General features: G+C 39.0%; 1 protein-coding gene across 2 annotated transcripts in view; it reads left to right on the top strand.

The window, feature by feature from the left end:
* Positions 1-14,701, top strand: part of TNRC6B (trinucleotide repeat containing adaptor 6B) — a 216,025-nt gene that overhangs the window by 52,703 nt on the left and 148,621 nt on the right. For both annotated transcript variants that reach the window (XM_079774127.1, XM_079774129.1), the window contains exons 3-4: positions 2,299-2,389; positions 7,903-7,970. In XM_079774127.1, the coding sequence (XP_079630253.1) occupies positions 2,345-2,389; positions 7,903-7,970 (113 nt within the window). In that variant the 5' untranslated portion in view covers positions 2,299-2,344. The remainder of the gene's footprint in view (positions 1-2,298; positions 2,390-7,902; positions 7,971-14,701) is intronic.

Genomic DNA, 14,701 nt, shown 5'->3' with positions numbered 1-14,701 from the left:
CTCACAAACCCTAACACCCACTGCATGAGATTAGTCTTGATAAACAGACAGGAAGTAAAATTTGGGGAGTAATATACATGTGTCATAAACAGGTGAGGGTCGAAACCAACTAGAGAAAGCCTGTTTCACTTGCTGTGAGCATCAGTCATATGTTTTACAGAGGGAATGGGCAATGTCAGGTCACCTGGAATGAGTGAATGGGAGTTGACTGAGAGAGCTTCCACTGTACCCGTTTTACATTTTACATCAGATAAATACACATTAGTTCCCCCAAATCCTCATTAGGTGAGCATAGTAGATATTTTGATACCCTTTTCCCACCCAGCTGATGAGGAAACAGATTCCCAGAACTGTCTTTTTCTTTTTCTTTTTTATTTCAGAGAGGGAGGGAGAGGGAGAGAGAGATAGAAATATCAATGACGAGCAAGAATCATTAATTAGCTGCCTCTTGCACCCCCCACCCCCCACTGCGGATCAAGTTCCCAACCCGAGCATGTGCCCTGACTGGGAATCGAACCATGACCTCCTGGTTCATAGGTCTTCGCTCAAACATGGAGCCATGCCAGCCAGGCAGAACTGTCTTCTTGGCCTCAGGTGTTGTGGCTGGTTAGTGAGAAGCCTGCACCAGAGGCAGAGTGTCAGCCCCCCGAAGCTGCTACATCCATAAAGAGATTTCTCTGCACACACAAAAAGTACACTATAAAGCATCTTTTTAGCTTTTGTATTTTGTCACTATGAGCCTTTTAAAGCATTTGAAACATTTAAAAATATTTGTACCTGCATGTATAATAGAGATTTTTGTGTCAGTTTTGAGTAATGATTACTCAATACTTATTTAATGAATTAATTTGAATGTTGCATAAACTTATAGTTGTTTTGGTATATTTTAATTTATGAAATTTTAATAAACTTTTACTTGATTCATTTTATTCTTGGAGGAGAATTACTTTTTATTGTCATGCCCTATGAATAACCTGTTCTCTTATAAAAATAAATTAACTGACATTTAGTTTATTAAGCGCATTTTCTTAAAATAAAACAAGTAGAATCAATCATTAGAGTACAGCTTAATTTCCGTCATAAAATATCACAAATGTTGAACATAAGTTATAAACGCAAGAAACCCAGCCAATTTGAATAGCCTAGCTTAATATTCAGGCAGTACAATTGGCTACTGCATAACAATCCTATCTAATAAAGAGGGAATATGCTAATTGACCATCACACCCTCACAAGGTGGCGGCGCCCACAGCCACAAGATGGTGGCGCCCAGTCCCCTCAGCCCCACCTCATCCAGCCGGAGTCCACCAGTCCCCTCCGCTCCGCCTCAGTCCCCCCTCAGCCCCACCTCATCCAACCTCAGTCCCCCAATCCCCTCAGCCCCACCTCATCCAGCCAGAATCCCCCAGTCCCCTCAGCCTCACCTCACCCAGTCCCCGCAGCATCCAGCCTCATCTAGCCTCAGCTCCCCAGTCCCCTCAGCCCCGCAGGGGAAGGCAGTTGGGGTGATTGGGCCGGCAGGGGAGGGCAGTTAGGGATGATCATGCTGGCAGGGGAGCAGTTGGGCATCAATCAGGCCAGCAGGGGAGCGGTTAAGGGGCTATCAGGCTGGCAGGCAGAGTGGTTAGGGGCAATCAGGCAGGCAGGCAGGTGAGTGGTTAGGAGCCACAGTCCCGGATTGTGAGAGGGATGTCCAACTGCTGATTTAGGCCCGATCCCACTCGGCAGTCAGACATCCCCTGAGGGGTCCCAGATTAGAGAGGATGCAGGCTGGGCTGAGGGACACCTCCCCCCCCCATGCATGAATTTAATGCACCGGGCCTCTAGTTGGTTCAATGCTTTACTTAGGTAGATATCCTTTCTGACAGGTCAGTATTTGTACTGTATGAGTTACTAAAGATTTTCAATATCACTTCTGCCAAAAGACAAATAAAAAGAAAATTGTCTAGTACTGTTCAATACTCCAGTGTCTTAACCTTTTGCACTCGGATGTCGAGTGTGACTCGACACGGTTAGCATTAGAATAAAGGAATCGAGAAAAAAGCAAGCGAGTGCAAAGGGTTAAACTTTTGCTAGCTAACCTCCCTCAAGGTGGGGAAAATTCCCTCTCTACTTCAGATATATGTGTATAGACAGACAGATGTGCGCACACACACACACACACACACACACACACACACAGGTTAAGGTTGTACTTCACAGTGTACAGTATCAGTAGCAGAATTTTAATCTAATCTTTGAAAAAACAAATGTCTGAACTGAATTCCTTCTGTGTTTTTCTCTTCCTACCTCTTTTAGGCAGTATCTGTGTGTTTCTGCAGAGTTTTGCACAGAGTCTGTTCCCATGCAAACCAATGAGGGAGAAGTATCGGAAGAAAGCGGTTCCAAGGTCAGTGAATTGCTAAAGATGCAAACAATATGAGTAGAAATGAAAAACAGAGGCAGTGGATGAGTGGAGTGGGTGTTTTGTTTTAGGTGAATTTAGAAATTAGATTGATTTAAGGTAGACAACCTTAGAATGAGATTTTTTTTCTCAATATCCATTTTTGTTTTGCTACATGAGAAATTTAAAACAGATTTTACTGAACTCCTAGAGAACTTAATGATTAATTTGTAGAATACCTTTTAATATTTTGTTATACAAGTTATATATACTTATTTGAAAATTAAAACAAATTTCACTTTACCTTTTAATATTTTGTTATGCAAGTTATATATATACTTATTTGAAAAATTGAAGCAAATCAGAAGTGTGTACAGTAAAAAGTAGAAGTATTCCTGTTGCACAGAGGCATCACTGATTACTTTTTACACGTTTTTTTATTATAAATTTTTAAGTAGTAGCTTGTTTGTTTTTTAAAAAAATTAATTAATTTATTTATTACCAAAAGAAATTATTTTGAAAGTCATTTGAAAGACACTAAGACTCAACAGATATAGATTCCAAATTCATATTCTGTCCAACCCCCATCACAGTCTCTGTCATGCCATTGGTTTGGTTTTTCAAGCTAAAGCTTAAGTGACTGTTACCACTGTCAAACCCTGTATATAAATAGTTATCTGTGTAGTTATGTATAACAGTATGATCTGCCTCTGTGTCCTGAATCTGCCTGGCTCTTTCTCTGTTTGGTCATATGGGACCCTCAGTAGCACCCTCACTTCACCTCCCTCCTTCTCCTTTCAATGTTGTCTCTAGTCCCTCCTGGAAGTTCCAAGGGTATCTCACATTGTGTCCAGGCCAGTGCCCAGCACTTAGAGCATTATTGGCTGCCCTGGACCCTCCTAAGGGGATTCCTTTTTTTGTCTCCCCTGCTACTGGTAGTCTCTGTGGAAAGGCTTATTCCTTCACCAGAGTAAAAGTGGAGAGGTGTCAAAATGTCACTGGGAATGGTCAAAACATCACGTTGTATGGAAGACGCCAGGCACAAAAGGTCATTTTGTGTGATTCCATTTATATGAAATAATGCAAAATAGATAAATACATTGAGATAAAACACAGCCTGGTGTTTATCAGGGGCTCTTTGAGGGAGAAGAGAAAATGAGGAATAAGTACTTACTAGGTATAGGGTTTCTAGTTGGGGTGATGGAAATGTTTTGAAACTTGATAGAGATGGTAGTTGTACAACATTGTGACTATACCAAATGCCACTGAATTGTTCAACTTATAATGGTTAATTTTATGTTATGTGAATTTCACATCAGTAAATTATTATTTTTTTTTTGTTAATCCTCACTCAAGGATATTTTTCCATTGATTTTTACAAAGAGTGAAAGGGAGTGGGAGAGACAGAGGGAGAAACATCAATGTGAGAGAGACACATCGATTGTTTGACTTCTGCATACGAGTGAGCCTGCAACCGAGGTACATGCCCTTGACCGGAATCGAACGCGGGATCCTTCAGTCCCAGGCTGATGCTCTATCCACTGAGCCAAACTGGTTGGGGCACATCAGTAAATTTTTTTTTTATTAAGACAAGAAAAAAATACAGTCAAACCTTGATTCTTGAATGTCTCCCATCTCAAACAATTCACTTCTCAACCTGACAACCCTTTCATGCTGAGACCTGTAAGATCAGTCACATGACAAATAAAGGAGAGAATGTGCAAGTATGAGTCAGTTTTACCAGTGTTAAAATCACAGTATATTGTGCTGTGAATATTTTCATGGTTTTTTGCTTTTGTTGTTGCTTATAATTATTATTAAATTTTCATTTTTTACTGTATACTTCCTTCCCTTTTTGTTAAATTTTCATTTATATTCCATGTCCTTTTTGTTTTTCAAGTGTTCATTTATAGATTAAATATACATTAAACATGTACTGTATAAAAGAAAGGTTAAAACAGGGAATCACTTGGAGGTCGGGAATGGATTAATTCAATTTAATGGGGAAAAGTGATTCGGTTTCAACAACCTTCCGGAATGAATTAAGTTCAAGAAACGAGATTCTACTGTATCTGTGAATTCCCATCAGACCAGTCCTCGCTGCCCATTGGCCTCAGGCGGTGCTTCACTGAGTTTGGAGAGGCCACCCCCTTCTCTGCTCTGTTGTACTTTGTGGGCCGGGCTTCGCAGAAGTACTGTTTGAGCCCCAAGTCTCAGGGTCCCTCATGAAAACAACTCTTTCAGCTTCTTTCTGAATCCCCCCTCTCTACAGTCCATGGGTTGGGGAGAGAAATAGATATTATCCTGTCCTCTTATTTGTTTTATTCCCATCTCACCAGAATGTAGATAAATAATAAATAAATTAATTTTTAAAAAAGCAGAAGCCTATAGACTTGCATCAGATTCGTCTAGATCCTGAATCTCATTCAGGATTAGTCAGAATCTGGGGTACACACATACTCTAGGACTCTTCCCCAGACACACAGAGACACGGACACCCAGGACACCCAAGATACACAGACCTCAGGATTTCTGAAGTTCCTAATTTATTAACTTACAATGAACTATAATGTTAGGAAAGACTGGACTCTTGGATCCTCTGGTTAATACATTCTCTCCCTGAAGAGCTAAGTTGTAATTGGAACTTGGTGAGCATGTAATTAGACCAACATAGAATGTTTTATTGTCATAAACTTAGTTTCCACCTTCTTTCTGAGAAAAACGGAAAAGACTGGTTTTCTTGATTTTTAAATTATTGTATAGTTTATCAATTTAGAATCAGTTAGACTAAATAATATACATTCCACCTCAATGAGGGAGTAACCATAAAAGAGAAAGTCAAAGGGTCTGGGAAACAGCTGCTCCAATGTAGGAGAGAGAGCAGGGAATTCCAGAGATGAAGGGGAAGAGACATCCCTGGCAAGGTGTCAGCTAATTAGCAGCCCAGAGAGCAAACAATCCAGACAGGAACAAGGGAAAACCCCTGAGGATGGTCTCCAGGCCTGGAATGAAATTGATAGATTATTTGAAGTGTTTGAACTGAGATAAAGGAGACTTACAGCTCTGTTGGAAAGTTTGAGGATGAATTGGTGAAAAATGCATAATAAATACTGAGCCAAAAATATGGAGAGAAAGTAAAAGAAGAGGAAATAGTAATTGTTAGTTCCAGGGAAAATAAAAAAATGTACAAGAAAGGAACTTTAATTATACTGTGCCTCTCAAGTGAGGCTCTGAAAGGAATCGGAGGAAAAAGAACTGTGGACTAGATGTTACTATGAGGACTCCTTGCAGGTTCACATGGAGGGAGGGAGTGGAAGAGACACTTGTGGTCTGAGACGGATTTCAGAGTTCATAGACCTGAGTGTATAGCAGTACAGATTGATGGTGAGGCTCAGCCTTGGGTCCTGCCCATTCCTAGCTGAAGCAGGAAAGAGATGGTCACCTGTCTAGGACAGAGAGTATCGGATTTCTTTAGACTGAGTTAAGTGTGCTTCCTGTTGTTTCATTGCTTTCTCACACTGTTTTGTAAGTGACTGGTTTTGTTTGTCTTTACTACTAATCTGTTACTTTTTTTTATGGCAAAAACTGTCTTTCTTCACTATTATCTCAGCACAGCACTTAGCATGTAATATGTTGGATGAATTAATAATAGTGGAAGAAAGGTGAGGATATGATGTAAGTTTTATGAATAACTATACTGAAACTTGTGAAGATGAGGTCAATGGGGAGGAATGGTAGAAGTAATCAAATTAAGTCCAAAAGTGTTCAGGAAATTTGTAGAAAAAATAAATTAGGATGCAGAGAGACTGGACATGGACTTGAGGAAAACAGGAAGTGGCAATAAGGACCAGTGATCTTTCTGAACTGTCTATTGCCTTATGAGATGATGGAGATGAAGAAAAGGTATGAACCCTGGTGAAGGAGATAGTGCCTTCTGGGAAAAATTATTTAAATTGGCACTTGAAGGAATGAGTGGGAATTTAAAGTGTACGTGCTATGGAAGACCAGGGCTTCCAAGCAAGATGGAACATTATATGTAAAGGCCGAGAGGGTGAGGAGTTTGTGTGTGTTTCATGGGTGAGTGAAGCAGGGCAGATAAAAAAAAAAAAATCACTTAGGCAAATGAATTGAACTATCCCTCAGGACAGGTGATAGAGTGCCATTGAATAATTTCTAGGAGAGTGATGTAATCAGATTTGCAATTTACCAAGTCCACTTCATGAAAGTGGTTTAGAAGATGAATTGAAATGAGATGGGACTCAGAAGCACAAAGACCAATGAGAAGGCTATTATAGTAGTGAGATTTAGAGAAGCTGGCTTTAACTATGGCAGTTAAAAGGGATTAGAAGGGGTGACGGATATGAGAGCTATTTAGGAGGTAGAAGCCATGGTACTTGGTGATTAATAGGATATGTGGGGTTAAGGAAGCTTGGAGAATCTTGTACGATTATAGGTTTCCTGTTGGGAATCTTAGTGAATGCTGGCACTATTCACAGACATAGGGGATATAAAAAGGAGAGGAAATTTGAGGCAAGATGGTGTTTTGTTATGGCCCTGTTGAACCATCCCAGTGGAGAAGACTTGTATGCAAAAGAAGGCTGGAGTTAAAAATTTGGAAGCCAGTATAGGGAGGTTATTGAAGCTGTAGGCTTTTTAAATCATTTCTTCTCATCATTATTATGCTAATTCGAAATTGAGTATAGATAAGCCTTTTGTTTATTTGTTGTTTGTTTAAAATAATAAGCAGAGACTAAGGTCCACAATTTAGAGCTCTTTAATTGGAGAGGATTGTTAAAGATGAAGGATCAAGAAAATTTTATAATACAGTATAATTTGAAAATAGTCATTTTTGTCTTTGAGGAAATGATTTAGGTTTCAAGTAATTTAATACATTTAAACAATTTGTCACTTATTTTCTAACTAAAGTCTGACATTCATATGATTAAGTGCATAAAATGCATAGTTCAGTGATTTTTTCCCCATGAATGTATACATTCTTATAACCAGAATCCAGATCAGGATCATCTGTAGCTTCAAATAAGGTTCCCTTGCAACATTTTAACCCTAGTTTTTATTCTAGAAGTTTTAGATCACTGTGTAAACTTAGGATAGGAGCATCCTTCCTCTCCTTGACAAAGCCCTGTAAGGTGCCCAATAAGAAGTTCTTAGAGAAGAATAAAAGTCGAAACCTGGCTTTCCAACTTGGGTCCAGCATCATTGCTCCCGTAAAGAAGGGTGTTGAGAAGAAGGGCCATTCTGCCATCAGTGCAGTAGTGACAGTGAGGGAGAATACACCATCAACACTCAAGCGCATCCGTGGAGTGGGTTTCAAGAAGCTTGCCCCTGGGGCACTCAGAGAGATCCAGACATTTGCCATGAAGGAGATGGGAACTCCAGATGTGTGCATTGACATCAGGCTCAACAAAGCTGTCTAGTCCGATGTGGTCTGCAAGGGCACTTTGGAGTGAGTTACACCATAGTTACTGGCTGCTGCTGACCTGTGGTGCTTGCCTTTGCAGGTGGAACAGGAGGATTTTGTAATGGAAGGGCATGGCAAGACTCCACCTCCTGGTGAAGAAAGCAAACAGTGAGTCACACTTTATTTAAAAAGGGTCTTATTACAGATCGTCAAAAGCACTTTGGTTAAACATGCTGAGAGCATGTTTGCAGGGATGTATATGTTGGGCACATTGTGGAACTCACCAATTGCTTTGGCTGCTGTTAATGCATTGCTTCTATTTATAGACACACTAACTGGAGGGACAAGAAAGTTGGCTTTGTAGTTTTTCATACTTGAGTAATCGGAATTTATGTTACACTTCAGCAAAGGCTTCAAGAGGATGTTCCAAATGGAACTAATTCAGTCGGGTTGATTTCCAAAGAAAGCACAAAATTGTATATCCTTTTCTTAGCAGTGTCTTTATGAAGTGATGAAATTAATAGGCTGTTTTCTTGCATTCCAAGTGTGAATTTATTTGAATAGTACTTCCTGAAATTCTTTTCCATTGAGTTATTTATATTTCTGATCTTTGTTTAAATCACAAATTGTTTCCCTAGGAATAGGATTTATAAATAATGTAACTTAGCCAAATAATTCTGAATAATTCAGGATTTCTTCCTTCCTGATTTAAAAGTGATTAAGTTTTAAATCTGAAATTGGGAGTCCTCTGGGTAGCTTTTGGTGGCAATGAGTAGGTTTTTTTTACCCTCTGTCACAGACCTTGAAAAATGGTGTTGCAGATCATACTAGTGTTTCATATGTCCTGTTAAAGAAAAAGGTAGTTGAGCCCTAACCGGTTTGGCTCAGTGGATAAAGCATCGACCTGTGGACTGAAGGGTCTCAGGTTCGATTCTGGTCAAGGGCACATGCCCGGGTTGCAGTCTTGATCCCCAGTTGGGGGCATGCAGGAGGCAGCCGATCAGTGATTCTCTCTCATCATTGATGTTTCTGTCTCTCTCTCCCTCTCCCTTCCTCTCTGAAATAAATAAAAATATATTTTAAAAAAGGATAGTTAATAGTGGCTTAAAGGACTGATATAACTATTTTTTATTCAGACAGTAGTCTCCTAACTTGAATGGTTCAGTGATTCATGGAATTTACTGAAAATCTGTAGAGAAATTGCATTCTCTCACCTTTTGTATTTTCTAGAAAATGGTTTTTAGTTTTGGTCTGTCTTATGAAAATTGTGTCTTTGCAGCCCTTAGGAATGAATTATGCAGAATAGCTATGCTGCCACGTGTCCAGGTTCGTTAAAGGAGAATGCTCATCTCATATTTGTTGTGAATGGAAACCAGGGTATTTTCACAGCTGGTTTAATTTGCTAAGCAGGCAGTTTTAAAAATAGCTTACAGTATAAGTCCTAACTTAGCTGTATTCTGTCAAATGCATTTATATTCTGCATGGGCTGTTGGGATCTATTTATCTTTAACAAATTAGAATACCAAACATCTAGTCCCAGTGAAATTACAGGCAAACTTCAGGTGTTTCTTTCTGCTCCTCTGCCCACTTCCCAAACCCTACACTTTACTCTGGTCAGAGGTCTTTATAAAAAGCATAGCTCTCGTTTGACAAGGGTTTTCTGTGCACAGAATACTTTGCCAATTACAGTGTCTCCATTGAATTCAGAGATCAGGGTAGCTAACTTGCTCATAGTAATGTAGCTTGAAATTGAAGTTAGGATTGGAACCCGGATCTTTCTGACTTTACTTTTGTTTTGTGGGTTTTTTTTAAATATATTTTATTGATTTTTTACAGAGAGGAAGAGAGAGGGATAGAGAGTTAGAAACATCAATCAGCTGCCTCTTGCACACCCCCTACAGGGGATGTGCCCGCAACCAAGGTACATGCCCTTGACCGGAATCGAACCTGGGACCCTTAAGTCCACAGGCCCGACGCTGTATCCACTGAGCCAAACCGGTTTCGGCCAGATCTTTCTGACTTTAAAGTGTTTTATAATATCTCTTAAACACAAATCCTTTGCCAACCTTGGGAGCTATGTTCCTGAAAAATACTGTGGTTAGCAAAATGCAATTGTCAAGATCAAAGTCTCATGGATAAGAGGGAGTTGGGGGAAACAATGAAAATGGCATTAAGCCTGTTTTTAAAATGCAGATGAAAGTTCTATTCTCTGGAGGGTATCCATTTCTCAAACAAACCAGTCTTTCTCTTTAAAAACCTGCTGCAGTAACCCCTCTCCTGAATCGGCTTCTTTGGGTATTCAGGAATCATAGCTGGGGCAGATTCTCCCACAAGTTTTATGTTATACAAACTGCACTTCTTTTGGAGAGAGTTTCAAACAGCCACAGTGGACACGAAACGCCATGTGTTGTAGTCTTACCATTCTCCCTTGTTTTGTATTAACAAACCTTATACTGCCTTTTCACAGACGAATCCTGGTTTGTTTTTCTGGGCTTGGTCTGCAGTCATACATCGAAATGAGAAAGCAGAACTAAATCTTCTCACTAGGTGTTTTTCCCATAGACCTACCCACCTCTTCTGTGGAAGTAGGGAACAGAGGTGCTATGTTCTTGTCTGAAGCAACAGAAATATTTTTTTTTTTGTATCTCAGAACTGTAGTCAGCAAAGGATGATTGAATTGTAGGACCTACATTGTAGATCCTGAAAGTGACATATTGCTGAATAACTTAATGGAAATTCCCATTCATTGTTTTATTTTATTTATTATTTTATTTTATTTATTTTATTATTTTATTTTATTTCATTTTATTTTATTTTAATTTTTTATTCCTCACCCAAGGATATGTTTCCATTGATTTTCAGAGAGAGTGGAAGAGAGAGGGAAAGACAGACAGAAACATCGATGTGAGAGAAACACATCGATTGGTTGCCTCTTGCTCACACCCTGTCCAGGAGTTAGGCTGGGGAGGAGCCTGCAATAGAGGTATGTGCCCTTGACCAGAATGGAACCTGGGACTCTTCAGCCGAGGGCTGACGATCTATTCACTGAGCCAAACTGGCTAGGGACATTGTTTTATTTTTTTAATTATAAAAGTAATACATGATTGTCATAAAACATTTAAACAGTAAACGTGGATTTAGAAATAAAAGTGAGATTCTTCTTTTATGCTGTTTCCCCTACTAATCTTTCTATTTTCTGTGTATTTTAAAACAACTAGATTTTTTCTGACATAATTCTTCTGAAATATGCTTTTTAAATTTGACACCTTTTGCAGTCTATTTCAAACAAAATTTTATTTAATGTGTTTTATAGACAGTATCCCCATTTTAAGAATCCCCATTTGTTGATAAAATTAATTGTATTAGTTTCTATATTTCTACTCCCTTGGAATGCCTTCCCTGCCCCTTTTTAAGGGGAATCTGTTCAGAGCTTTCATAGGAGTCCTATAAGGAGATCAAAGTGTTGAAGACAGTTTTATATTGATTCAGAAAAGAGAATGTAATTTGTGGAGTAAATACTGATCTTCATTCCCAGTTTGGTATAATATGGCTTTGTGCTTGAGGTGTTATTTTTTTTAAATAACTTAACTCCAATGTCTTAATTAAATTCTCTTCTCATTACATACATTCTTCCCAACTTAAAAGGTCTAGTTATAAAACGCCCTTTTGATTTTTTTGAATTATTAATTATACAGATCTTTTGTAAGTTCTAACAGTTTGTCCTTACCTTATCTTTATTTCTGTTCCTATTCTAACTCCTTAACTTACAGCTCTATTTTCCTCGAATTCATCTTATACTGAAGTTTATTCTCCCCAAATCTCTATAGTAAGAATTCCTTTTATTAGGAAACTAGAGGCCCGGTGCATGAAATTCGTGCACGGGTAGGGTCCTAGGCCTGGCCGGCGATCAGGGCCGATCAGGGCCTTCTGGCTGTCTGCCGGGGCCTTCCTTCGTTCTGCGCTGCCCCCTGTTGGTCAGCGCACATCATAGTGAGTGGTCGAAATCCTGGTCGATCTAACTCCTGAGGGGACAATTTGCGTATTAGCCTTTTATTATATAGGATTTTTTTGTGTCATATTTGACCACCCAGTTTAACCATTCTTGTGGGTGCTTGTTTAAAAATTGTGTCTGGGTGGCTTAATTTGTTGGAACATTGTCCTGTACACCAAAAGGTTGTGGATTTGATCCCCAGTCTGTGTGTGTGTGGGAGGCAACCGATCAATGTTTCTCACATTGATGTTTCTCTCTCTCTCTCTCTCTCTCTCTCTCTCTCTCTCTCTTTCTCTCTCTCTCCCCCCCTCCTCTCTCTCCCTCCTTCCCCTACCCCTCCCTGCCACTCTCTCTAGAATCAGTGAGAAAATTTTCCCCCGTTGAGGATTAACATAAATAAATAAATAAATAAATAAATAAATAAATAAATAAATAAATTTTAAAAACACATCCTGGCGTGGCTCAGTGGTTGAGCATTGACCTATGAACCAGGAGGTCATGGTTCGATTCCCAGTCAGGGCACATGCCGAGGTTGCAGGCTCCATCCCCAGTGAGCAGCCAATCGGTGATTCTCTCTTATAATTGATGTTTCTATCTCTCTCTCCCTCTCTCGTCTTCTCTGAAATCAATAAAAATATATTTTTTTTAGAAATCATATCCTCAGGGGAGGATTAAAAAAAAGATAATATTTTCAAATCACTCATAGATAATTATCATCAAAACACAAGCCTTGATATTAGACCATAGGAAAGGTTGTTTTTAAAAAAATCATTATATTTTCTGCATTCTACCATCAGTTTTTCACCACTGTATTTCCTTTGAACTATTAAAATTTGTACATGTTGAAATAAACTTATTAAGAAGTACCAAACTGAATGATTGAGTAAATTCATTATTATTACACAGCAATAAGCTGGACCTCAGAAGAATAGTTAGATTTTTTTTATATAATCTTATCAGATTGTTTTTGGGAGAAATTAAGTGAGTTTTATTTTAAAGTTAATGGGTGTTTTGAAAATGTCACAAGTAGGTTCAATAGATGATAGTTATGCTCATGGAGTTTTTGCTGCTGGGAATTTTAGAATAACCACAAACATTTGTACTAGGTCTTTGGGAAACTTGCAGTTGCTAATAAATTTTCTAATTTGCATTTGAAGTTACTTTAAAAAATTAATTCTTTGAAAACATATTTTCCCCCCAGGAGTCTCAGAATCATAATAAATGAGTTCTGAATCTATTTTATGAAGTTTTCCTTGGATGTCTGAGATTAATTACAATAAGAATAACTTCAGGAGATAGGTGTCATAATTGAAAATGATACAAACCGTGTGGGTTGCTTCTACTTATAGGTTAAGGTGATGACTTTAAACAACAATGAATAGGGTAGATCATCAGCTCTCAGAAAACTGCATTTAATAAAAGTCTTATTTATTTAGCTTATATTTTGCTTATGGACAAATAATATGCCTTTATGAAAAAACATTTGAAAGGCAAGATGTGTTTTTCCAGTTCCTTGAAATTGGTGTTTTAAGGCTTCTTTTTTGGAGATGTTATTGTTACGTAGCTGTAAAACATTTTGAATACATAGCATGATATAAATATAAGTAAATAAATCCATGTTCAGCAGCAATAATCTCCAGTAATGTAAAAACGCTAGTGTTCGTTTTCCCCAAAACTTATGACCACTAGAGGCTAAGGACACTCTGCCCTGAGCTTCTACCTGGGTTTGGCTTTCCCTTCCCAGCGTAGTCTCTGTGAGCTAAAGTTGGGGCTGAAGTAGATTGGGGGAGTGTCGTAAAGAAGAGGTACAATATGATGAGGGGAAGTGAAAAGTCAGGTTAAGGCTTTAAGGCTAGATCTTCAGCTCTTCAAGGACAGAGACTTTTGTGGCTTGGTCACTACAGAAAGCATCAATAAATATACTGAATATTGGATGAATCAAGATGTCAGTAAGTTCCCACTGACTGTCAAGAATCCCTGTTCTACATACTCGCTTTGAAAATCTGAGGTGAGTTTATTAAAAATCCAAACCCCAGAATATTTTATTTGTTATTGCAGAAGAAAAGTGAATTGAGCCCTAGCTGGTTTGACTCTGGATAAAGCATTGACCCCAAGGACTGAAGGGTCAATTCTGGTCAAGGGCACGTACCTTGATTGCAGGCTTGATCCCCGTGCAGGAGGCAACCAGTAGATGTGTCTCTCTCACAACAATGTTTCTCTCTCTCTCTCCCACCCCCCTCCACTCTCTCTTAAAAAAAAAATCAATAGAAAAATATTCTCAGGTGAGGATTAATAACAACAACAGAAGTGAATTGATAACATTGTCACGTTTGACCTTATATTCAGTGCTTTCTAGAATATATTCCAACAGACCCGATTTTATCTCTATTCTTCTTTTTAAGAGTTCCTATCTGTAAGCTAGTTGTTAATTATTGTTTATTTTGCAGAAAACACCTTTTTATCCAAGTCTGAACTCTCTTTGCTTCTGAGGGCCTCCATAAGATGCCTTTCACCTACCTATGCATATTTTCTCTGTTGTTTAAGGAACTTTCTGCTCCTGCCCAGTGGCTCTCCTTAAGGTCATCCATGCACATCTGGCTTTCCCCCCCTGCATGCCTTCGTTCAGGCCAAGAGTCCTTTCTTTCTGACCAGGAGCAAATCTAGGTTTTATATGAATGCTTTTAAGAAAAAGAAAATTAATTTCAAGTACAAATTAGGTACAAAAGTGAATATTTATTTACAACTAGAGGCCTGATGCATGAAAATTCATGCAAGAGTAGGCCTTCCTTATCCCAGCTGCCAACATCAGCTTCCCTCCGGCACTCGGGACCTGGGTTTCCCTCCTTCAGCCACCGGCAGGCACCTGGGACCCAGGCTGCTTTCCTCGGATCCTGGCTTTGTCAGGAAG

The sequence above is a fragment of the Cnephaeus nilssonii genome (genome assembly GCF_951640355.1).
Source record: "Cnephaeus nilssonii genome assembly, chromosome: 6".
NCBI lineage: Eukaryota > Metazoa > Chordata > Mammalia > Chiroptera > Vespertilionidae > Cnephaeus > Cnephaeus nilssonii.
This window is presented reverse-complemented; position numbering and strand designations above follow the sequence as displayed.